At 51.7% G+C, this 25,139-nt stretch overlaps 8 protein-coding genes across 8 annotated transcripts; 2 read left to right on the forward strand and 6 right to left on the reverse strand.

Moving 5' to 3' along the window:
- Positions 1-3,541: 3,541 nt before the first annotated feature.
- On the forward strand, positions 3,542-4,380 carry N7532_003730 (Ribonuclease H-like protein; the record flags this gene model as incomplete). Its single annotated transcript, XM_056616224.1, has 2 exons — positions 3,542-3,572; positions 3,656-4,380. The coding sequence occupies 2 exons, from the start codon at positions 3,542-3,544 to the stop codon at positions 4,378-4,380; spliced, it is 756 nt and encodes a 251-aa protein (XP_056476581.1).
- Positions 4,381-9,885: 5,505 nt separating this feature from the next.
- On the reverse strand, positions 9,886-11,996 carry N7532_003731 (Copper amine oxidase N2-terminal; the record flags this gene model as incomplete). The annotated part of the gene is made up of 3 exons (XM_056616225.1): positions 9,886-10,094; positions 10,148-11,056; positions 11,111-11,996. The coding sequence occupies 3 exons, from the start codon at positions 11,994-11,996 to the stop codon at positions 9,886-9,888; spliced, it is 2,004 nt and encodes a 667-aa protein (XP_056476582.1).
- Positions 11,997-13,403: 1,407 nt separating this feature from the next.
- N7532_003732 (uncharacterized protein) lies at positions 13,404-15,197 on the forward strand (the record flags this gene model as incomplete). Its single annotated transcript, XM_056616226.1, has 1 exon — positions 13,404-15,197. One exon carries the CDS (start codon positions 13,404-13,406, stop codon positions 15,195-15,197), a length of 1,794 nt encoding a protein of 597 aa, XP_056476583.1.
- Positions 15,198-15,329: 132 nt separating this feature from the next.
- On the reverse strand, positions 15,330-16,141 carry N7532_003733 (uncharacterized protein; the record flags this gene model as incomplete). Its single annotated transcript, XM_056616227.1, is given in 3 exon segments — positions 15,330-15,587; positions 15,599-15,674; positions 15,726-16,141. The coding sequence occupies 3 exon segments, from the start codon at positions 16,139-16,141 to the stop codon at positions 15,330-15,332; spliced, it is 750 nt and encodes a 249-aa protein (XP_056476584.1).
- A 550-nt stretch (positions 16,142-16,691) lies between these two features.
- On the reverse strand, positions 16,692-17,714 carry N7532_003734 (class II aldolase/adducin family protein; the record flags this gene model as incomplete). Its single annotated transcript, XM_056616228.1, has 3 exons — positions 16,692-17,048; positions 17,113-17,420; positions 17,507-17,714. 3 exons carry the CDS (start codon positions 17,712-17,714, stop codon positions 16,692-16,694), a joined length of 873 nt encoding a protein of 290 aa, XP_056476585.1.
- Positions 17,715-18,166: 452 nt separating this feature from the next.
- N7532_003735 (alpha/beta hydrolase) lies at positions 18,167-20,418 on the reverse strand (the record flags this gene model as incomplete). The annotated part of the gene is made up of 5 exons (XM_056616229.1): positions 18,167-18,430; positions 18,484-18,544; positions 18,605-18,680; positions 18,729-19,976; positions 20,034-20,418. The coding sequence occupies 5 exons, from the start codon at positions 20,416-20,418 to the stop codon at positions 18,167-18,169; spliced, it is 2,034 nt and encodes a 677-aa protein (XP_056476586.1).
- Positions 20,419-22,689: 2,271 nt separating this feature from the next.
- N7532_003736 (DUF3759 domain-containing protein) lies at positions 22,690-23,239 on the reverse strand (the record flags this gene model as incomplete). Its single annotated transcript, XM_056616230.1, has 3 exons — positions 22,690-22,859; positions 22,960-23,109; positions 23,224-23,239. 3 exons carry the CDS (start codon positions 23,237-23,239, stop codon positions 22,690-22,692), a joined length of 336 nt encoding a protein of 111 aa, XP_056476587.1.
- A 934-nt stretch (positions 23,240-24,173) lies between these two features.
- N7532_003737 (lipase family alpha/beta hydrolase) lies at positions 24,174-25,004 on the reverse strand (the record flags this gene model as incomplete). The annotated part of the gene is made up of 1 exon (XM_056616231.1): positions 24,174-25,004. One exon carries the CDS (start codon positions 25,002-25,004, stop codon positions 24,174-24,176), a length of 831 nt encoding a protein of 276 aa, XP_056476588.1.
- Between the last annotated feature and the right edge of the window lie 135 nt (positions 25,005-25,139).

Here is a 25,139-nt window from a genome sequence, read left to right on the forward strand (position 1 = left end):
AGCTGACGCAGCTGGTTCCGCGGGGGTAGTATTAGGAGCTTCATGAGCCTGGTTCATCGACTCCCTGGCTTCTTGGCCGTAAAGCCCTCCGTATGAGCTACGCGCTTAGTCGTTCTGTTGCATTTTCGCTTTTTGTCTCGTTTTCAGCCCGTAAATCGCGGATTTCCTTTAGAAGAATTGCATTAGAATGCAATGATAGCTGATAGCCCTTGAGGAGCTAATCAATAGCTATATTCGTAGGCGTTGGAGGGCTTTGCAAGCGTTTCTTAAGCAGTGCCTTGATTGACGAGACCTGTCGATTCAATTGTTTGAGATTTGCTGCCGTTTTAGGGCCCCACGCGCTCGATTGGCTCCCTGGTCGACTACCTAAGGGGGTAGGTGTCTGAAGTTGAACATCAAGCTTTGAAATGACCTGATCGGGATCATATGGTACTAAACCAGCTGCGATGAATGCATTTTGAATAGTCTCTGGTTTAAAGGCCTCTTTGCGAGCTTTTGGGAATGCTGCAAGGAAATCAAGCTTGTCGATGTGGTTGACCCCCAACCGTCCTTTGCGCTCAATCAAGCTCCCATACGCGCACTTTAGGGGGCAAAACAGCCTATACCCAAAGGCTGTAGATGAGTCGAATGCGGAGGCATGCAGATTGGAATAATATAGTTTTGCTCGCACAATCGATCAAAACGGGGGGTCAAATGACTGCCGTGGCCATCGAGAACTAGTAGTCGATATTCACCCCTAGTACGACTAGTAGTCGCAGGGATAAATAGCTTTTCTAGCCATCGAAGCCCAATTTCGTCTGTAGTCCAGCCATTCTCACTGATTTCGATTCTCCAATTGTCGGGTAGGTCATCAAACCATGCATATTGTTGGTACTTTGACGATTTGAAGATAATGCAGGGTGGGAGTATAAAGCCCGTTGAATTCACACATTCAATCGGTGACCCATTCGCAATTCCCTGGCTGTAGAACTGACCTCCGACCATAGTATTCAGCTCTTGTAATGACTTTCGCAGTAGCTATAAGCCCCATTGCGAAGCCAGTTTCATCAAAATTGTAGGTATCCTCAGGTTGGATAGCATTCTCATCGATCGTGCGTCGTAAAAGGTCGAACCATGGTTTAATAATCCTCGGATCTTCGCATTTTGCCCTCTCATAATTATATCGACGAGAATACCGCGATTTGAGCTCATCATAGCGCTCTGTATATCTGTAAACCCAATTGACTCCAACAGTCTGACTACCACGCTCTGCTAGTAGAATATTGGCCATATCCCTTACCATACTAGGTCGGGGAGCTGATCCACGCGTATCCATAGAGAGCATCCACCGTAGGAGCGATTCCTCTTCAGTTGGAGTCAATCAATAATTGTTGGCGCGGGTTTCCGATCGATGAAGTTGGTTATTGTATCGGCGATGGAGAGTTGCGGTAGGTACTTGAAATCGGCGCGCAGCTTCGCGAATCGATCGAAATTCTTTGTTCTGAAAGGCTTGTATCGCGAGCTGGATTCTACCTTCTTGGTTGATAGAATTTTGAGGATTTTGACTGCGAATTGGGGGCATAGTGGGTAGTTGAAATGAGGAAGTTGACGCGCTGGGGCGTGACCGCGTTTTCTGTCTCACTCGCCCGTGTGTCTCACTCGCTAGTGGATTACGTTAACGTCCCATCGGCCTTGATTACTGAACATCCTTGTAATGAACCTAACTGTTAACTAGCCCACGGGCGGTTGAATAATCTTAACCCTATTCGAGGTCCTTTGCGATCAGTTCATGAGCATTTCACCATAGTAAAACGCTCCATGATATATGTTACCCCTTGCTATAGCTTTTTCCTTGTATAAAAGTCACAAACTTTGGTACGTCCAATTCTACAGCCGATTACAGACAGTAACCGAATAGACCCTATCCCACCCCCGGGAGTAGATTCTGTTTTGCAAGCATTCAGGCCTTGTCATCACGAAATCTATGATTCTGTGAGGTGGCAATCAGTATCCTGGTAAACCGACGTAGCAGCAAATGACTGAACTGTATTCAAAATCAGAAGGTTAAATTACTGGAGATTTGCAAATATAATGACATTTATAGTGCTAGTATTATGCTTAGCGGCCCTGTAGTCCACCATCAGAATGTCCGCAGCGAAACTTTGACAACCTTAACGAAGATCAGATTCGCTAGCAAAAGTGCCTTCGACGACGTCGAAATTTCCAGGGATGCAAGATATCTGGCTCACGTGGAATATTGGTTGCGAGTGAGCACTCTGACTATATACTTTTTGTCTTGCACTAGACTTGAGATGACAGGCAAGCCATAGGCACCGGTCCCACCAACGACAAAGATCTTGGAGGCTTGTTGCTTTTCTATTATCAGGCAGGCCGCAGCAGATGTAAACCAGTTCGATAAATATATTTTATGTTTGAGTATGATACTGTCCAGAATGGGAGAGCGTAACACGGTTGTATTTGCGGACCCTCCAAAATTAGACAATTGTGAGTGTCTCGACCAATATTCACCGCACGCCAAAATTATGTTCTTTAGTACAACCCAATACTAAAAATGAGGAGCGGGGAATATGATGAAGTGGACACAGATGCTCAGTTGGCGTCTAGCCATAGGTAATCCGGTGTTATTTAAGTAGAGAGACATGTTACAGGAAAGTAGCCCGATTGCTGCAAATATTTTGCTGTTATACTGAGGTTGTGGCGAGATCCCCGGGATCGCCACCGTATCTACATACTCATAAGGACTCAAGTGGCGTCCAGGGCTAATGTTTAATAAACAAATAGGACATCCAAGGTTCCGAGCTTTACTTTTGAGACTGGTTTCGGCCTCGAGACATATCAGATTATTAATCAGGCTTGCGATCGACATAATCGAATGTAGTATGTCGACTCCATTCGACCCAATCTCATCAATATCCCATGATTCATCTGCTCTGGACTCTCGGACGGAGTTGCTGTCGACCGTCGGCTTGGATGGGAGAGAACATCGAACAACTGTGACAAGTCCAAATTACCAGCGCGTTTATGTCAGCTCCACCCCGTCCCCAAAAGATGATAGGTTTAGGCTCCCTGGCGTAAGAGGCACGGGTTTCCAATGGTCACATCCAGTTGCTTGGCTGGATCCTCGGGCTTGGAGTGAATCTCCTGCAGCGCTTCTTTTTTACCGGTTATTTGCAACAAAAAAGGCTTTGCTCTATTGTTTGTCCAACAAATAGACTATGACCATTTTATCCATGCCTTTTCGAACTCTCTCTCCCGAGGAGGTGATGGCTGGGGGCACGAGGATCATGGGAGCGGGGTTGGAAGGCAGTAAGGTTATCGCAGTTTATGCAGACCTGCCCTTGAAAAGCCCGCAAACTTGACGGCCCAGGTTGGTATACACCTTCTACGTATGGAAATGGTTATAATGCTTGCCACTAAAATCCGGTAGGCAGCAAGCTGGTGTGTTCAAAACCCGATTCTCGCTGCCTGCGCGGTTGTCGGCGCCACCGGAGCGACTATACTGGCGGCTCCCAGCCTTGCAACGGCCCCAGTACTGTCGAGTATGGGCTTTACGATGAGCGGTATACAAGCAGGTATGTGCAATGTGGTAGAAAAGTCAAAATGCTCTTAATACTGTGCTATGAAGCCTGAATATCCACGTGTTTCCAAGATACAGGGTCTGCGGCCGCACATGTGGGAGTGCCAGGTAACGAGGCAGCCGACCAAGCAGCGAAAGAGGCCACCGGAATCAATCCAAGCACGGGAGCGAACACCGAGCGGCCGCCAGAAGCAGACTCTCTACGAACACTCACGGCAACCACCAAGTCCATCATCCGTCGAGCGATGAGAGGCGAGTGGGACACGGCCTGGGAGAATGCCAGGCACGGTAGAGAACTCTTTAGACTCGGGGTGAGGCCAGGAAAGGCGATACTCGACACGCACACTGGCACACACAGAGCGATCAGCTCCGCCATCACACAGATGCACACGGACAAGATCGGCCTACGTGCGTACCTCCACGCCATCAACAAGGCAGACTCCGACCAATGCGAATGTGGCCACGGGCCGCAAACCGTACGGCACGTCCTGCTCGAGTGCCGAAACTGGGCGGACGAACGACATCGAATGTGGGCAGGCAGGGCTCCATGCATCGACATCAAACGCATTCTCTGTAGCCCGTCAAATGGCAGTACAAGCAGCAAAGATGATCTTGAGGACTGGACTGCTGGGACAATTCCGAGCAGTACCATCCACAGTACTAAAGTACACATAGCGAAGACGAGTGATTTTTGGTATATAGAAGGAGAGGAGGGCCAGGAAAGGCCTGACAAGTACATAGACACAGAACAATCATTAGCTTTTGAGTGGGGGACGACCGGCCGGAGCGGAAGAAGGAAGTAGTTCTGGGAAGGACGGCTTGTTGTCTGAAAGCAAGGGCGGGGACACCTGTACTTATAGATGGACGCTGCATAGCTGCCTTAGGGTGGCTGGGACAGTCTATGAATAAATAAATCAATCAATCAATCAACATGTGGCTGCTCTAGGAACTGTACTGGAGGTTCCAGGAGCAACAAAGCTCCTAGGGCCGACTTAACACGTTCCTGGAGCCAATAGATCTTAGTGCTGTGTAAGCTCATGCCCCAGGTACACCCCGGGCGATCCCAAAGGTACTTCAGTCACCTAGAGACCTGATGTTGACCTCTAAGAGCGGCTTGAGGTTCCAGGAGCAGTAGAGTTCCCGGGGCAGGCCAATACGTTCCTGAACTCGATGGGCCTGTGAAAGAAAGAACATGAACCTGCTCTAAAGAAATTCTGATCCCAGAGACACTTCCATCGATCCTGGGATGACCAGTGGCTGCCTCTGGGAACTTTACCTAGAGTTCCAGGAGCAATATAGCTCCCAGGAGAGGTAGTTCATGTTCCCAGAGACAGACTTTACACTCCTAGGAAGCTAACACGCGACCCTAGGAGCTTTCAAACCCTCCTAGGAGTAAACTTGCCCATCCCAGGACCAGAAAGCTTTTGAGGGACTCTAATAAAGCATCAGTTCAGGGGCAAACCTAAGGATGTCTGCATTAGATCAATCCCAGAAGTATTCCATTCAATCCCTGGACGCAGAAAACTGATCATATTTGACTTACCCCGAGATAAAAGAGCTTTTGCCATAGGGGGTTTTGGATTGATGTCAACATGGGATGTATTATTGAATCCATCAAGATTGGTCAAAGTGGGCGAGGGCAGCTAATCTTGCACCTGCTCTCAGGTCCGCTGGACTCCCTCATCTTGCTGACTTCCTGGCCCGGCTGGGCTCTCGCGCCCCATTTCCTGTGAAATTTTTCTTCTAGAACCGAGTGGCACTCGAAGGCGGCACCATGGGACTCTACTCATCATCCGGAAGCCGTATAATAAATTATCATATAACTAGTTAAAAAACTACCTGTGAGACCGCTATTGACAGGGACTTCATAACCTGAGGGGCTAGTATTAGGATGTTACGACGCAAGTATTCCAAATTGACCCAATTTCCATAGGAAATGCATACAAAGATGTGTGTAGATATTAATCAAAGTACCTCCCAAATTGGCGGAAAACCCCAACCCTGACCCAACTAGTGACCGGTCGGATCACCTCCATTAGGTAGGACTCGGAAATGCAACGCCCAAAGCTTCGCATTCATTGCTTTTGGGACAGACTTTGCTGAGAGTAGGACGGAGGATATCACTATAGTGTTTTTCATATTTTTTTGCACAAATCCTGCACAGTGACACTTTTTGGCTCTCGCATTTACCCTCCGGTCCACAGGTGTTCGGGAAGCAGTCAATGTTTCCTTTGCATGGTCCACTGAGTTCTGGAAGGCAGGTCCCCTTCTTGCAGATGAATTTCGTATTCGGACCCAGTTGCCAATCAGGGTGCTGGGCAGTCCGAAATGGCTGCCAACACTGTTTGGAATCATCACATCTGTCACCTGGTTCGGCTTGACAAATCCCCCCCAAGCATATGAGAGTGTTCTTGGGACTCTGGCAATGTACCTGAGACTCGCAACCATCACCAGCTCTTGCCTGGCAGTAGTTGTTAATGCATCGTGCCATCGTGCCTTTCTCTCCAGTACACTGAGAGTCCTCGTAGCATTGGCCACCGGGCCTACCCTTGCATGTCCCACTGATACAAGACAGCCGGCCATAATCATAGTCACAGTCGGCATCCTTAGAGCAAGACGCACCGGCAGGATTCCGGGTGCATTTTCCGTTCCGGCATCGAATGTCCGGCACGGGATAAATCCGCCCATCAGCCGATCTAGGAGCGCAGTCCTCCACTGTGCTGCACGACTCGCCGAGTTTCTTTCCAGGCATCCAGCGAATTGGACATTCTCCATCATCCCCTTTCCCTCTCTGTGATGAACAGTATGGCTTTTGCGCAACTAATCCCCCACTGCCGGACGTCAATTGCGTGGCACACTCCCAGCAACAGCCATGAAACTTCCATTTCAATGATCGGCACTGGAGAAGTTTGCTCATTCGGTCATTAGAGTCGTCACATGCCCAATCCCCCCTTGTGGACTGCGGCACGCTGCACGAATCGCCTTCCTTCTGTGTGTATTTTAGCCCCCAGTCGTGATGCTGCCTGTACCCATAATAGGAGGTGTGTATACCTGAGCAAGTAGCATCTGCGGTAATTGCAATGCAATAACTAGACACAACCACTTTGCGGCTGCGTACATCTTGATCGATCTGGCTGCGAGCCGCCGATTGGGGCATCCAAAATAACTTTGAAAATGCCGTCGTGGGCTAGAGGCTTTACAAAAAAAAATTGAGACAAACACTGTGCTGGACTTGCAAGGAGAGAATCTCGGATGTGCTGCTATAAATATTTATAGATTGGGGTAGAGTGATGAGCCCTGAACAACATGTGAGTTTCCTTGTGTTACATAAACTCGCTGTGCTACACAAACTAGGGCGATCCTTAGAAAGGACAAATTTGCAAAACTTGTAGCACAAGTGAACGTAATATTGATTGCGTATCCTTGGGACGATATGCTCAACCCCATCAAAGCGGGTTAACTAGGGGCTGTTTCGACGACTTTGTGAGCTATCATATGAGCTTCTGCATAATTATTGAAGTATGAAGCCGATCCTTGAGATTATTAATGTGTCTGATAGGCTACTTCACTTTGCTAGGCTATTAAACTATTGAACTATACGTTACGTCTAAGCCAATTTAGGACAAAGTGGATGGCAATACTTGATACAGCTACAAGTGCCACTCAAGATGATTGTCCACTCACGATTCCTGTGTATGATAGTACGAGAAAGCTTTCACGTTACATATAGTAAATATGATTTTGCCTTTGTAGTCCGAAACACGAGGAATGGGTGGCCGACAAGCAAAGCAGTGATTTGTGATAATGAAAGAAAGGGTGCGGAAATACAGTAAAGATGCTCTGAAAGATACGGTGCAAAAGCCGAACGACACTGCGGCAAATCGGGAAGAGGCAACATCAGCCGAATCTCCTTTGACGCCTGAAACGAACGCAGCGATGAACCCGACTCGGGCTGAAACGCCTTTGTCGATCAATTTGAACATGTCTCGATGCGAGAAAGCGCCACACAAGATCATTGAAAATATCCTTGTTAACTGCATAAAGCGTAACGATCCACTTTGAAGATACGGACACCAATCGAAACAGACAACTATCACAATGAAGATGGATGAGATTCAGGGCTTTGTGGATAGTATTATCCAGTTGCAATACTCCGGTGCAGTTCAGCTAATCAAGCAGGAGAATGCATTATCCGCAAGTCAAGGTATCCAGTCTCGATTTAACGAGACCGTGTATTGGGAAATTTTCAAGAAAGGCGCGGACCTCCTTGACCCAAAGGATTTGCCAACCTCTAGAGGTCCTCTTGATGAATTCACGATGGCCGAGAAAGTCGCCACTGAGCGGTTCATGAGAGAAGCGGGTTATGGGCTTAGCCTCGCTAATCAACGGCAGTGCCGTCTTTCCTGGAAGAGACTGTTCGAGATGCGAAACGCAGGTGTCGACAAGATCCTCTTGTACCGTACAAAGGAATTCGACCGCGTCTGCAAAAACTATTCATCAGAAGCTGGAGCTTCTCTGGTAGAGATGGTCCGGCTCTGGGAAGAAAAGTATGACTTCCATATTAAATCCAGTTTTTTCAGGGCTCGCTTCTTGCCTCTTACACTAGACTGCGCATGCACATGTTCACATTCTTGTTCGGTTGGATCATCCTGAAATACGTCGAAGATCCTTGACGTCCCAGGCCCATCCAGATCAGTCACGGAAGGGCTGCTGCTAACTCGAGAGGAAGGATAGAGTGCGACCTCCTCAGGGTAAACGGGATGATCAGGGTAGATATCAGCGGCTGATATATCGCTAGCAGACGCTTCAGGTATAGTCTCCTGGGCAGATTGGCCATTCTGCGACACTAAGGGATTGTATTAGGTCACCCCAAGTGAAAATCGGATGCTGAAATAATCATGCGTACCAAAATCTTCCGTTTCATTCCCGTCATGAGGTCTGCGTTTCCACAGCACGTAGCCATTTGCCTCGGATTTTTCTATGAGAGTGATGGATTGCCCCGATACTCCAGCAGAGCTATTTTCAGGACCATTATCCGAGCCTTCTCTGGAGAATCCCGTGGTCGGTTGCCAAAAATTTTTGATGATTTAGCGTCACCATGATGACAGGAGATTTGGATAATTTGATCAAGGAGCTGTCGAGCCAGGGAACTAGGGGCGCGAGGATGAAGATTTTAAAGGAAAGATGTATTTCAAAAATCCGCGAAGGGGGATACCCCTGGCTTTTTATAACTGTTTGTGCCGTCGTGCTTTTCGCGGTCCCAATTCCAAGGGAAAGATGTAATCAAAGAATCGGCCTCTGCTCGAGCTGCAAATGGCTACAGCTGAGGTCGAGAGTCCATCCGACTGATCCCTGGCTTTACTCCACTGCAAGATGTCGTAGCCAATTGAGGGCCACGCTTGCCTGTGTTATACCAGCAAAAGGAGGTGCTCCTAGGAACTCATGTTTGAAATGAAAGCGTGATTAGCGATCGGACCGTAAGTAGAATTTGATAGGCTATGAACGCCTTTCCAGCTTCTTCATGTGAGTGGAGGACCTATGGGTCAAGGAGCCTGTGCCAGGCTAAAGTAATGGATAATATTCCTGGGGCTGAACTAATCCGAACTAATCCAGAGCATAGAGCCAGAGACAGCGACCAAACTTCCTCTTTTGGCATTCCGCTAAGGAACGCAAGCATCTACATTGTGGAAGGAAAAAGAGACCACGAAGATCGTGTTCGTGGGATTTCGTTTCTCCTACGGCATGGCGGATCATGGTCATTAAGCGATAAAGTCGAGTAAGCAAACGCTGGAGAATAGATACAGTGTAAGGTTAGCTCATTTCTTTGTTCGAGCTCCTAGGAGCGACCGTAGGCAGCAAAGCGCTTACCATCGGAGGAAGTGTAACAGAAAAAGAAGCGTGTTGTGGGCCAGCCGGAGCATCCGGGGTGAGCGATCGGGGTGCTCAGGGAGCAGCTCCGGGAGTGCTCCGGGAGTACTCAGGGTCGCTCAGGATTGCTCAGGAGTCAGGATTGCTCAGGGTTGCTCAGAGTTGCTCAGGGAGCGCCCGCTGCTCAGGGCGGCAGGGTGACTAACTCAGGCTGGGGTCCGGGAGCCGATCGCTTCCCGAGGCGGCAGTCTTACCGTCACCTTTATTACAGGGCCTCGAGAGGGTCCAAAGCAGCCGATAGGGTTTATCACTATTGGTGGTAGCTTAGTTATTACAAAAACCTCTAAACCCATTTGATAATGGTATCTTCATTCTCGATCGTAAATAACTATCCTAGGTATATTGTATCATTCAATCTTCTTATCATGATCTGTACCTCTCTACAGCTTGACCTGGCTCCGATCTTGCGGTCCAGAGCAGCAAGAGGGCTCAGGGTGCTGAGTGGATCGGTTGAAGGCCTGCGAGGACTGCGGCACATCCAAAGCCGGGTTCTTGGTAAAGAATCCATCGGGCTTGAGCATGACGCTCACGCGCTCCATCGGCATCACCGGGAAATCTTCGATGCGGGGGTTATGGGTGAGACCGAATGCTAGAGATATGGTGAGTATGATATCTGAATGTGGTAATGGGAAAGAAACTTACTGTGCCAAAGAACCAGGTCCTCATCCTCAACAGTATCATTTCGGGAAGCCCACTTCTCCACACCTTGAGACTCCTTGCTCTGGTTGGTGAATTCGCCCGCGGCGAAGAGCTCATCGTCTTGGTATTTAGTAACCCAGATCGGGCGGGTTGCGAACTGCGCACGTTTCAGGCCGAAGGACTTAGGGCGGGAAAGGATCATTTGACTTGGTGATGTTTGCAGCTTGTATGCGATCGGGTGGTGGGTGATTGGATTGATGATATTGTCGTTTCGAATCTTGAAGACACGGTGCTTCTCCACACTGGTGGATGCACTGCCGCTCTTCTTAATGATGTTCTTCTCGGTCACGTAGCCCACCGAGTACGGGTTATTGTCGTCCTCGGGCATAGGCACGCTATCCTCGTAATAGACAGTATTCTTGTAGCCATCCAAGGCGGGGTCGATTCGAAGCGAGAACATGTGCTGGTGGAATGGAGCCATGACGCCAGGGCCGACGTTTGTTCCCCAGGGTACTGTCTGGCCATTCTCGTTGTCGAATGGCACAGTCGACAGAATACCAGTGGCGCGAACCTCCAGCTCGATGTTTGCTGCTTGGTCGAGAATGAAGGCGAATATGTACTCGTAGTTGGCGACCGTGCAAATCATCTGGACGACAAGCTGACGGTTGCGGACGACGGTTGCCGCACCAGTACGGTAGTTTGTGTGCTTGTGTTGGAGGCCGGCATCTTGCTCGTGCATACAGATGACATTCTGCAAGTGGATCGGCTCACCTTGGGAGTCGGTACGGTATCCATCGAAATACTTGATGTGACCCAAGCAATCGCAGCCGAGCGCAAGTTGGTTAGCAGTAATGCCGAAGCCAACATCGCCCACGTCGAAGGCCTGCTTGCGGTGGTACGGGGCGCGAGGGTCTGTTCACTTAGTCAATGCTTTAAAAAATGCCGGGATCCAGGGCTTGGACAAACCTCCGTAAGGAACAGTCATCTCCGAGAATGACAGACGGTAGAATGTGTTCCGCCCATCGTAAGTCAAGTTGTGCAACACGAGACCTTCGCGGTTGTTGAAGCCGACACGGAATCGCCACTTCTGCCATGAAACGGCATTGCCAATGACCGAGAACGAGGCGCCCTCTGGCTGTTGCACAATATATGGCTTCAGATCAGTGCGCAGGGGCTCGTCCAGCAAATCGTGTGCATATTGAACGGCCTTGACCGGCTTCCAGGTCTGTGTCTGCGAGCTCTGGGTGTCCGCACCGTCGGGCAGGTAGTCCATTCGCACGAGCTGGCGGGTAATTCCATCAAAGACAGGAGAAAACTTCAGTGGGTGCGAGTATTGGTTGTTTTGCGGGTGGTCGATTGCTACCACGTACATGTAGCACTGGAATAGCCGTCGGGATTCTTTGGCATCTTCGGTACCGTAGATCCACGGATCCAGGCACACGGTGACGCCCTGCGGCAGCTGCAATTTCTCAATCTCCGCCTTGACTGCGGGGTGATTTAGGCAGACTTGCTCCATCTCGATCATCTCATCTATATCCACAGGACCCTGAATATCCTTGGGCAATTCCTTGGCGGACACGATTGTTTTGGTGTCGGCGTTCAGCAGGGCCTTGTAAAAGGAGCCATTGTCCATGCGGTGGAACAGTGCGAATAGCAGACGGGCCGGCTTCAAGGGCCGAGTGGTACCCAGGCGCTCGGCTTCGAGGTAGGGGATCACCTCATGCTTGTAGGGTTCCTGGAGATCGATACGCTTATAGCGCAACTTGACGCCAGGGAAGGCAGACTGCAGGACGCGCACGGCCAACTGGATCTCCCCGGGTGTGATGGGGTCGAAGGGGTGTAGGGACGCCATTATTGAGGATGAAGATCAAAAAGGCAGGTTGAAGCCAGATGGACACTCCTTATATTCCTCGCGAACCCCAACTGGACCGAACCCTTTTCGGTAAATCTTTCGACGGGCGGGGATGTCGGCGCTGATTGGTCGAGTCTAAGTCCACCCGGCGCATCTTTATCCGAAAAGGGTTTGGCGCGAGGACAAAAGGCCGCCAGCATTCGCGCGAGTTGGAGAACCTCTTAGTCACTCTGGGAATTTCTGGGATAGCGATAGGCCGGAGAGAGATACGAGCTGCCGAGCTGCAGTGAGATGTGCATGTACAAATGCTCTATCACAAATCGCAGAGTCCGATTGCTCGATAATCAATGGTAAGATCGCTACACTATGTCGTCGTGGGCGTTGAAAGGGCGCGTGGCCCGAAACTCTACTGATAATATATTTCACATTGGACCCCGAAACCTTGCGGGTGTCAGCACAAAACATGACGAATGTAAGAACAATTGTGTATCTTCGGAAGAAGATTCTCAGAGGTTCTCTAAGTGCGATTAAAATACTACTTTCAATTTTAAATACGACACGAATATATTTTTGAAAGTTGTTCTTGGAAAGACAGCCCACGGTGTCCCGGCCCCAGGCAGACGCTCGGGAAGCCCGGCCGATAAGAACGGTAGCGAATAGAATCAGCGGAAGCATGTCCGACACTCGATAATGCCCTCGACACAATCACAATGGCCTTATTCCCTAACGAACACGCCGAATAGTGCTCTCATCCCGATAGCATCCTAAACTCAATTTCGCCGTTTTGCGCTCTAGACCTCACGTTTCACGTGTGTCCCTTGGCTGTAATCCAGGGCTGGAATGTCCCGCGCGAGGGATCGCCTCTCAAGGGCGACACGACTGGCGACACGACTGCGCTTTTCGCTCGAGACCTTGAACACCAATAGAAAGGCCATCCTGATAAATTCCTATTTCTGTAATTAACGCGATAAAAATTGTCTAGTGCATCAAAACTACACTAGCAGGATACCTAGGTAGTACCGCTCAACCAAGAGAGGTTATGGTGGTGAATGTTCAGCCAAGCAGGATGGAATTCAGGGCTGCTACCGTCCATATCAGATCGCCCTTCCCAGATTCAACGCGCCTAGCATTCCTCATCGTTCTGTTCCAGACCTTCGCGTCAGACTATAAAACTTCGGCGCGTTCCCGTCGCGTGTCTCTACTCTCAACGCCAGCCACGATGTCGACAACCACCAAGATGCAGTAAGCGTGGACTGGAACCGCAGTACTAACCCTAGGAACCCAACTTCAATCCTTCTCTTACAGTATTCCTTTTCGAAGAATCCCGATTGAGCGATTGAGCTCGCGATTACACTCTTTACTATCGACTGCACTATTTTGTCCACGTTACGATCCACTCTTTCTACCATGCTTTGGAGCACTTCTATTCCTCTTCTTGTCGTGGCCGGCGCCGACTACGCGTTGGGATCTCGCAATCATCACATCCATCACCATGGCCACAAGAAACCTCACGTGGAGGTGGCGCCGAGAGACCAGGGATTGATCGACACCAATCCTGCCCAGCTGGACATGCTGGTTGAGTTCCGGACCACGACGACCACCGTGTTTGAAGAATGCATTCCGACCAACACTCGTTATGTCACGACCACTGTATTTGAAGACTACTCTGAGCCGACGGCACTCTCGATGCCTGCAGTGCTGGAGCAATCGCCATCTCATACCCCATCTCCCAAGCCAGCACCAGTAAAAAGCGTGCTCGAACCAGCTACCGCAACGATCCAGTCCACCGAATTGAAGCCTACTGTTGTACAAAAGTCGCCAGAGCCGAGCTTGACGACAGTGATGCAAGCTCCGGATTTTTCTCACACGTTTGCTCGACCCACACATTCTGAAGCCGCCGAGTCTCCGTCGCCGTCGCATTTCCCAAACACATATGCCCGGCCTACGGACTCGAAGAATGCTGAGACCCATTCGCTATTGGCGCAGCCTTTTTCAAAAACCGCATTGGAGACATCGCATTTCCCCAACACATTCATGCACCCTACGCATTCGAAGCCGGTTGTCCCTCAATCACCAACAGACAAGCCAGCCGTGACAACTACCACGGAGCAGTCTTCGAACACGCTGAATACCTTCTCTCGACCGACAAATGCGGAGATCGAAAAGCCCCAGCAGACAACCGAAGAACAAACGACAACAATTCACATGACCAAGACGGTGACTGCTGAAGAAACCGAAGCCGCCAGTGTCTCTACCACCAGTGTTTCCACGACCAGTACCACGACCGAAACCTCCGCCAGCAGCATTCATTCCTCGTCTATCACGAGTGCAGCTCCATATCCATCCACAACATTAGCAGAGGAGCAACTGCTTTCACCGGCAACTACCAAAATCGACCCAGCCACGGAGCCTCACCTCCTCCCAACTCTCCCATCACTTCCAAACATCCTCCCCACCAACCCAACAGAGATCATCCCGCACCTCCCAGTCCCGGGCCTTGATGAAGTCCTCCACCCACAAGGGACACCCACGCCATCAAACCTAGACTGGACCGCCCTGCCCGCCAACAACGCCTTCACATTCGAAGGCTTCGGCGGCCGCAGTAAGCCCGCCGGTACAGGAATTAAATACCACGGCAACGTCGGTGTCCCCTGGGGCAGCAACATCATCGCCGTGAGCCCAACAGAAGCCCACCGCTACAAATACGTCGCGCGATTTACCGGTTCCAACAGCCAGCCCTGGACAGTAATTATCTGGAACAAGATCGGGCCCGACGGGAAGATGGATGGGTGGTACAGCCATTCAGCACTGACATTCGTCCTCGCACCGGGTGAAACGAGATACGTCGCTTTCGACGAGGACTCTGTCGGTGCGTGGAGCGCGGCGCCGGGCACCAACGGTCTCCCGACGGACCGCTGGGGCGGATATACATCCACATGGGGCGAGTTTAGCTTCGGCGATATCGAAAATAATGGCTGGTCTGGCTGGGACGTGTCTGCTATCCAGGCGCAGGTTGCCAAGCAGAAGGTACAAGGTATGAAGATTTGTCAGGCAGACGGGCAGGGATGCTCAGCAATTACACCGGATGCGAAAAAGGTGGTGAATGCGTATACGGAGTCGAAGAAGCATCATGATGGGATTGGGGGTGCGGCGTCGCCTGGTCCGGTGCGATTGGCGGTTGAGTTGGATTATACAGAGTAATGTCTAAATGCAGTTCCTTGCATAAATGGAGTTTGGGATTTCTGAATGGCTTTTAGGATTTTTTTTTTTTTTTATTGTATACGAATTTCATTTTAGCCTTATCTCTTGCCTTTCGCGTGCAGTGTAAGTGTTCTAGGACATGGCGGGGATGTTGATAGTGCTGATCTTCCACACTTTGCCGTTCTGGCTGGAGCTCAGGCCGGTATAGGTCGCGCCAGATGCGGAGGCAATGGTGTTGCCGAAGGAGGTGTCGGCGGAGGCGAGGGTGATGGTCGTGTCGAGGTACTGCTGAACCTCGATGGTTCCGGTACAGTCAGAGTTGCACTCGGTACCGGTGCCGTAACTAATAGTAGTCAGCTCATTGCTCAATCCAACTTTTAACCCAATAGCCTTCAAGACACATACCCAGTCATATACGGCCCAGAGGCGTACGAGTAGGTGGAAAGAGTAGCACCCGTCTCAGCGTTGGTGACAGTCCTATTAAAGATTAGCAAGTCTCAAAGAGTTGTTGACTAGCGGACTCCATACTGCTTCCAAGTCTCTCCATCACTCTCCAAATTGTACTCAATCCGCACCTTATCGGTGCCACTGACGGGGCTTCCAGTTCCATCCAGCTGACCGAACGATCCAAAAACACTGGCACGAACACACCACTGGCCAGTGGTAGCTCCACACCAGGAGTTATCGGGCCAGCTCTCCAGAGTCGTCTGGACCAGATCACCAGTACCGTTTGACATGCCGGGCCACAGGAAGAGCTGACCATTCTGGGAAGAGGGTGCAGCACCCGGAATCAGGGTCGTCACGGCATTGATGATGGTCGACTTGGAGGGACCCAGCGAGACGCTGCCACCCCAGCTGTCGCGCTTGAAGAGGGAGGTGGATGAAGGAATTAGACCAGCGCTGGCCAGGCTGGCACCGGCAACAAGACCGAAGAGGAGCTGCATGGTTTGTGAACTGCGATGGAAAGGAGCTTCAGCGTTGACTATCATTACCTCAAAGGTGAACGATCGCCCCTATTAATACCCAACTCCCTCATGAACAGACATGGAGAAACTGCCATGACTCGCTAGTGGTGGAAACGATGGGCCTGGTGAAGAAGATCTAGTCGCTGTTTTGTCTCAACCTAAAACGAGTTAAATTGAGAATCGTCCACTAGTGAAACGGCGGGGTCTTCACCACCTCTAACCCCTGGACTGCTGATTGACGCGTTAATCTAAATCAAGACAGCCCCCTGGAAAAAACGGAGAATAAGGTCGTCTCGGCATTTTCTCCGTAGAGTGGATCAATCCCCCCGAACAAGGCTCATGGGCTAGAACTAATGCGTCAAGGTCCGAGCAGAATGGAATGACAGGCACGAGTGGGGAATCCCTGTTCTAGGGCTGAGATGTTTCGAACTTTCATTTCTACACAAACAGAACCTCGCAATTGACTAGAAAACTTTAGAGTACCTGAAGGCGAAGTAATGAAGTATTCATTTCATGTTACTCTACGCCTTCATTGGAGATATTCCCCCTTCGTCTCCTGATGAACAACGTCAAACATCGGCTTCGCACTAAACCAACCCGCCTTCGGCGTCCCAACCGTCTTATAAGTAAACGCAGCATCCGCGTCATCAATCTTAACCGTCTCCCCGCCACGGCCGGTCGCCGCCGCGTCAGCAAGAAGCTGCGCATAGCAGCACTTCTCCAAACTAACGAACCAGAACACGGTCTCCTCCACTGTCTGCCCAACGGTCAAGAGGCCGTGATTCTGCAACAGCGCAGCTTTCTTCGCACCTAGTGCCTGGGCGATATTATGGCCTTCTTCTTCGGCTAGGACGACGCCGTTGAATTGTTTGTATACCACATGGTCCTGAATCAGTCAGTATTTTGTTACTCTCGAAGAAACCTGGACGAGGAGGATAGATGTCACGCACATCGTAGAAGGCGCAGGAATCCTGTGAGATTATATCAAGCGGTCGGCCAAGCGAACAATATGCCCGTCCGTGCAGACTGTGACTATGCGCGGCGCAGATCACGTCGGGGCGCGCGGCGTGGATGGCGGAGTGGATCATGAATGCGGCTGCGTTGAGCATCCGGTTTGGGCCGCCGTCGATGACGGTGCCGGCGTGGTCGACTTGGATAAGGTCGGATGCCTTCATGAGGGAGAAGGCTGTGCCGAAGGGGTTTACCCAGAAGGTGGATGGGTCTACTGGATCGCGGAGTGTGATGTGGCCCGCCACACCTAGAATATATGAGTGAGCATGTACCTAAAGTCTTCGACGGATGCATTCATTCATTTCAGATGAAAATGCATGCGAGAAGACATACCCTCATCGTAGCCGTACTTGCCAAAAATGCGAAACGCGGCAGCCAGTCGGCCCTTGAGGTATTCGCGCTCGGCCATCTTATCCTCGAACTTGGGCATGGTCGGCATCTGCATCTTGACCTTGGCCTTTTCGGCGCCGGATGTCTGCGAGGATTGCGGCGCTTGCATGCTGATTGAGCTAGTGGTTTCTGTTGCGGTGGGGGGAGCCATGGTGTCGTGTTGAGAGTGTGAAGATAGTCAAGAAATGTTTGGACGAGAACCGGGGTCTGGTAGTAATCTGGAGTATGGATGAGCTCAAGCGGGGTCGCTGATTATCACCGCACGCAGATTGGATGGCGGCCAGCCGAGGTTGCGGCGTCTCCGCTCTCTCCGTGCGGGAAGCCCGAGGCAACACTGCTTTAGCAATGTAGTGTAGGGCACTCGTAGGAATGTTAAAGGGACATGGAGGAATAAAGATGATAGATTCAGAGTCATATCGCTCATGCAGAAGAGACCATCGCTCACAAACACATCCACAGAACAGCGGACGGCACAAGATGTGGACTTTACATACGAACCCAGAATTATCTAAGACAGAAACATATGAGACACGAACATTCATCCGAAATCTGAATCTAGTACTGAAAGTTGCAAAAGATGTAGAAAGAAATCTACCAATCTTTTCAGAAATCTCCGCGATACTGCGGCGGGTTCCAAGGCCACGAAACGCTCGGCCAATGTCCCCGCATCACCTCCTCCAGCTGCGCATCCAAAAGCTTGCGGTCTCCCACACTCATGGATGCAGGACTGGCAGCGTCTTTGGGTTTACCAACTAATGGTTTCATGTCTGCTTCGCAGAGTGTTCCTGCGGCGGGGAGAGTTCCTGTTTGGAAGTAGTTTCGGATAGCCTTGGCGACGCATAGGGAAGGCGCGGCGATCGTAGTGTGCTTTTTTGCGGCTATTAGCTAATGAACGAGATGAAAACCCTGATCATACATACACCTTCAGAGTTCTGCTCGAGAACTGCGGATCCCGGAAATCTTTTGGACATGTGGTGTGCACTGCGAGAGTTAGATTCAGAAAGAGGCCACTAGTTCACGTAGAAACCATGATAACCATACCTGCGCAAAGGCGTAACCGGATCCAGCCTATTCGAAACAAATAGCATAGGGTGAGCAGTAGTTCCACCCCAAGGCCCTTCAGAAATTAGCCAAGTCAGAAACTCTTGCTGGGAAATCAACCTACCACTAAACTTATACTTCGCCTTGGCCTGCCACCCTACACAAGCCATCTGCAGCTGAGCCCAATAATCACCCAGAACCGCACTATCAGAGCTCAAGTTATTCCACGTCGTCCGAAAAGACTGCGAATCATGCTTCGTCAAAAACTCTGCATCGCTGCATAGAATCGCAGCACTGGCGTATAGAGAGTTATCCTGTCCCTGGGCACACTCCGGCGACCACGGTCCGGCAATGCTGCATGCGTTCGACGGACACGACCCAAAATGCTTGCGGTGTTTGTAGTCCGCCATTGGAATGGGATTGCCATTACCTAGGGCGGCGATTAGCGTTGCAAAGGTCTGGAACGCGAGTAAGGGCTGGTAAACGGCGACGCGCAGGATGGCTTTCATGTCTGTCCAGGTGACGACTTCTGGTCCACGGGCCCGAGACGCCATGACTGGGATCGAGGCGTTGAGTATTTGATTCTCGAGGGCCCAGTAGGCATTTTTGATGGCCTCTGGACCACCGTTCGTGTACAGGGGACAAATTTTTGGGCCCACGGCATCGCAATACTGACCGAATCGATCGAAGATGGCATCTGCATCTACAATAACATTCGGTCCGCGTCCTTCATAATAGGTGTCCATATTGACCACGCCATCCAACAGAGCCCGGGAGACCCGATCCGGGAAGAGCGCGGCGAACGTGGTCCCCAGGACAGTGCCATACGATCGTCCCCAATATAGAAGAGGCTCCTTCCCAACGCGCCACTGCGTCTGTCGAAGAATCGCACGCGACTCATCCGGACCGTTGCAATGGTCATACGCCACCTGGGCTTCCTGCCCTTGTTTCTCGCGCCATTCGCCATGTCGCTCAACGATGGTCACCAGATCCTGCGCAACAAGGCGGGTATTCAGATAAGCCATCATAGATTCTTCGCCTTCCACCGCGTCAGCGCTCATTTCGAAGACCGAGCAGCCCTGATTCAAAGCTTGGGTTCGTTGCCAATTCCGCTGCAGTGCATCTGGGCAGCTCCCGAGCATGCCCTCCGCTTCCAGCTGCAGTTCCCAGTTTCGCTGGGCGATGGGATCGGGGAAACACATTACGGTGGGTGTGGTGGAGCCCACGCCTCGAGGGTCGAACCCGATGATGTCGAAATATTTATCATTTTCGTTGAAGGGGTCTGTTTGAGGATCGTTCTCTGCGTCGACGATCGTCTGCAGACTGCGCCCTGATAACAAGGCTGACAATGTTCCAGGGCCACCGGGGCCACCTAAAAAAATCATGAGCACACCTTAGCGAATTCTCAAGGCAGGGCAGAGCCACTGACCTGGATTGATCAAGACAGCACCGCCATAGCGGGGATCTGAAACGGGCACCTTGGCCGGGATGCGGACCATCGCAAGAGCAAATCTTCGACCATCCGCTTCGGTCCGATTATAGTCCATCGGCACTTCCAGACGCGCACATTGAAAGCCAGCGCCGCAGTCATGATACTCCAGCGTGGGCGAGGGCGTAATATCATCCCAGCCAAAGGGCGACTGGGACACCGTCGGCGCCTCGACAGGCACCGCGGGCGTGCCCCAGGACCACTGTCTCCATGAAAAGTGCGACGCGCCAAGCAGGAGCGCAGCACCCGATGCCACAGCTAAGCGTCTACGCAACGAGGGCCGCCGCGAGGCAGGACGTGGATTTAGCGATTTCCAGTCGTCCATGGCTCACGCGACGATAAGCACGGCAGTGGAGGACCTCCGAGTCCGTTGGGGTAAAAGGGTCCCTGCTAAATAGCGCGTCGGTCGGAGAATCGGGAGACAAACAATTTCTCTCTCTGGACACGAGGCCAGAGCAAGGAGAAGAGACGCGAAACCCGGTGCCTCCTCCAAGATCCCAGGTGGAGAAGGGGAAAATCAGATAAGAGGAACAAACCGGGTTGACAGTGGTGAGCCATGGCTACGCCGATCGAAGGGGTCCGCGGTGGGGAGTGGCGGGGCGTGAATCGGTGGGCTGCGGGGTCGCTGTTTGGGCAGGCTGGTCGATCACAATACACCGTCCCGGCGGGTTTCATTGGATCTATTCTCGGTGTATAAGAGATGGCCTGACTCTGCTGAGTGGATGCTGAGAAATCGGGGAGCGCTGATGGGGCGGACGGCTGCAAACGACTGCAGCTACGCACGTTGGTGCTGCAGACTGGCTCGTGGTTCGTCCAATTCTGAATTCTTGTTTGTGCGAGACTCATGAACGCTGCGATCGGCGCTACACTGCTCTCCTCTTTTAGCTATTGTTGAGTACCGATCAATGGAGTCCAATTGTATATCGACCGAGAGGCCGGGGATGGTGAAAACGAGGTCGGAGAGGACGACGGATCGGATCTGCTGAGGTTGTACCTGCGTTCATCCTAGCTGCCAATTCATTTCGACTGAATCTTCATCGGGACCTCCGTCCATGTGTCTTATGCATACTGTGCAGACAGCATGCATGAGTCGTGGGGTGATCGTGGACGATCGCGAACCCGACGCAGGAGAGCTATCGACCAAGTGTCAGCCACGATCCCAACCCAGATGGTTTGCGACAAGGCTTGCATAGTCCTGACTGATATCATTGACTGGAGTCAGAACTCGTGGCGGGCATGCTGTGAAGACTGCTGGACAGCTTCAAGTAGTGAAGGTGTCAAGTGCTCCGGCGGTGATGCCCTCGGCCGCACTCATAGTTGGTCCAGTCCACCCCGTCTACACAGTTACGGCTATTGACTCTGCATAATCATAATCGCAAACCACCCTAATTTAGACCCTATCTACACAAACATAACAATGTAGAGCCCCGAAAAAGAATATACGTTTACTTATATTGTCGAACTCGCCTATACATGCATAGAAAATAACCAATACCTTAGGTATGATAGAGCACATAACCGCGCCAGCCACATGCCCTGCAGACCTAACCCGTAGCTCTGAGAATGAAAATACAAGCACCAAATAAATGCCACCTTATGGGACAAGCCCACTCAACTATGCTCGATGTCGCGATCGCGGTCGTTCCACAGGGATTGTCGAGGTGGTAGCCCGCCTTCCCCGGTCACTCCGATCACTCCGATCAGGCACGCTCGACTCCACCATCGCAAGATAATCCACAAAATCAGGATAGAAAGTAGTATCCTTCCAACTCTTGAGAGCCCTGGACTGGAAAACCGGGGGAACGCGATCATAGACTCCGCCCCCAGATCATCCTGCAAGTCCTTCATCAACTGATCCGCCACCAACGTCCTCGCAGGCCCTTTAATCGAAAGCCCCAATACGCCATTCACACGCGGACTCGTAATTCTCAGCCCACTCGCCTGGGGACTCATCGCCCCAAACCCCGGGCCAAACGGTTGCCCATGCGGAGTGGCAGGAACATGCTGCGGGTGCGTCTAAACGGGGTTGTGTGCTGGGCCTCCGGCTTACAACACAAGGAAGGCGCCACCGACGGTTGAAGAGACGCCTGTTGAAGCTGGTACAGCTCCTGGTGCGCCTCTTGGACCAGTTAATTCTCCCGTTCCGATTGGACTTGTAACTGGATGAGCTCGCGGTGTTTTCGCACCTCCGCGACGTTGGCTCTCATCCGTTGGAGGTGCTCGTCCAGTTCGGCATCCATGATGAACTCTGCTGGGCCGAGCCCGGATCTAGTCTCTTGCACTAGATTAAGTTCTATAGAGGTGGAGTGGACCTTGGGGAGGGCGTGGTGCACGGATTGCAGTGAGTTGCGATCGCCAAGGCTTTAGCGCATCGCCCGTCAACGAGGTGGTTTGCTGAGCTGCCCCACATACACTCTGTATACCTACAATATATGCAGCTACTAGCTCCATTCTACAATACAGAACAAACTACGCTTTCAAAGGGGTGATAGAGTAGCAAGAATGCTAGATTCATTCAATTCGCTCATTGATATCTTTCCATTTCCATATCTCGTGAAAGCGTCGCTAACCCCTCCCCCCCCATCAACTTCGAGATTTACCAGCGGCCGCTCTGGCCCATCTGGTCGTAGCAGCGCTCCTCAGCGTGACGCTTGGCCTTCTCGCGGTCGATGAAGTCCAGACCCTTGGTCTCAAATTCGCGGTCGATGAAGGCACCGGCCAGACCGGCAACGATCTCCTTGGCCTTGGCGTGGTCGTCGACCTTGCCTGCAGTCAGTTAGTATTGTCCATGTACAGTCTCATTGACGTGAATATGAGGTCGGAGGTGTTGGGGTCGGGTGAGTGTATAGGTGGGGGGTTGGCTTACCCTCGCGGGCCTCGTGGTCCTCGTAGGCCTTCATGGCCTCGTAGGCGGCGGCACCACCGATGAGCTCATGGGAGAACTTGGCCTGGTGCTCCTCGGGGTTCTGGGAGTACTCCTGGTAGTTGTTATAGTGCTGGGACTCGTCGGAGTCGTCTGTAGAGGCAAGGTGTCAGCATATGCACGGTGAAAATCAACATCATGTAAGATGGTGCATGGGAGTGTGTAGGGATGGGCACAGCATTATCTGCATTGGAGGTAGGTACATACCGTGGAACCAACCCATGATGAAAGATGTGAGAGGTAAAGTGGGATAAGGTAGAGAGAAGAGGTGATGATGAGGAGGAGGAGGAGAGGGGAGGAGGGGGTTGGCTGACATACTTATACCCCTCCTAGGTACACAAGCAACAAACCACATCTTAGAAACTACAACGGGAGTAACAGCTCAACCCCTCTTTCTGAAACCCCAGTGGAAACCATCCACCCTCACATCCATTGCGAATCACCCTTGAGCGTACAACCGGCAAGTCGCCGTGCCACTTGGCCCGTCTCCAGCGTGTCTGCGCCCTAACCCGACAACCGTGGCGCAACGAGGGCGGTGGCGGTGGATCCGAAACACCACTATCTAAATACAATGGGGATCGCGAGGACAGATGGTGGTGATGATTGGCGAGAAGATGGCGGTGATGTGCGTGCAAAGAAGGCTAAGCTTCCAGCCAAGCTCGAACGGGCAGGCGGGGAGTCTCCACCGGAATTGGGGGTGGTGATAGGCTAGTTAGCGCCTAATTATTGGGAAATGCCGGAGGTCCGATGGATACGATGACACGTGTGCCGATGATATCAGGTATTTACCCTACTGAAGCACAGTAAGCTAAGGGAGTGACACCGTCGGTACCTACATATAGGGTATAACCAGTGTTGGATGGGGGGATTGGGCTGCACGATGACAGCATTGTCTGACATATGGATGCGTAGGATTTGGATCGGAACGCCACAGACAGGGGATACCCTAGGGCAAAGGTATTAATAGACCATTAATTAATTATTATGTACAACTAAGACACTTATCCATCCCATATGTACGTGGGATCATTGCCCCCGCACCCGCGAGATACCTGACGACCCGCAAGGTACCTGACAATACCCTCGGCTCGACCATCCCAATCCGCATATTATTACCCCGAGGGTCCTGCTCCGGCCCTGGAAGGTTCTTATGGGACCTACTTCCCCGGCGACCCAATCAAACAAACAAACTTGCGATCCGGCGTCTCATCGAGCACGTTCTTCACCAAATTCCACACATTAAGATCATACGCCTCCCCAATGTGACCAACAGGATCAAAAGGGCAGGTATCCTGAATCCACCAATTCTGGACACCATCCTCATGCACAAACGAAGTCGTCGGCGGAGTAACGAGCTCATCGTACTTCGACGCAATGATAGTCACCTTATTCCCCTCCTGCACAATGGGCTTCCCATCATTCAGCCGCTCAACCGCCGCACCATCCAGACCGAGATCGTCGCAGGCCCCGCAGCCCAGCGCGTGCAAAACATCGCCGACGGCCTCGCGGGTGGAGTTGCCGAACAGGTAGGCGAGCTTGTACAGGCCGGCAAAGGAGGTCGCATGCGTTGGCGGGGCGATCGCTGCGATCTTGTCGACGAGGTGGGCGACGCCTTCGAATTTGGGGACGTACAGGCTCTGGAAGGCGCCCTCAGAGTGCCCGACCAGGTCGACCTTGTCTTTGCCCGTCTTCTCCGTTACCTCCTTGATGTACGCGGCGATCTCCGGGGCGGACTCGTTGATGGGCTTGAGGCCACCGACGAACGGGAAGCCGTCGTAGGCGCCATAGGTCTGGGAGTAGGTGCAGTAGCCCTCCTTCTGCAGCCAGTATTGCAGGAAGTTCAGGTCTTCATAGTAAGTGGCGCCGAGGCCGTGGAGGAGCACGACGGGGTTGTGGTCGCTTTGGCAGGAGAAGTCGTTAATGCCGGTAGCGGTGACGGCGGCGGCGCACCCCAGGGTGGAGGCGAGCAGCTGGCGGAGGGAGGGCATCGTGGTCCTGAGCTATAGATACCTCGTGGTCCTGAGCTAGGTTTGCACGATCCAAGGAACGACGCCCGTCAGGCTTTTATGGGATCGGAGGAAAACCGTGCTCTCCTTTTCCTCATTTCGCTGATCGGGCTGATC

This window comes from Penicillium argentinense (assembly GCF_028826775.1).
Source record: "Penicillium argentinense strain IBT 30761 chromosome Unknown utg000004l_segment0_segment0, whole genome shotgun sequence".
NCBI lineage: Eukaryota > Fungi > Ascomycota > Eurotiomycetes > Eurotiales > Aspergillaceae > Penicillium > Penicillium argentinense.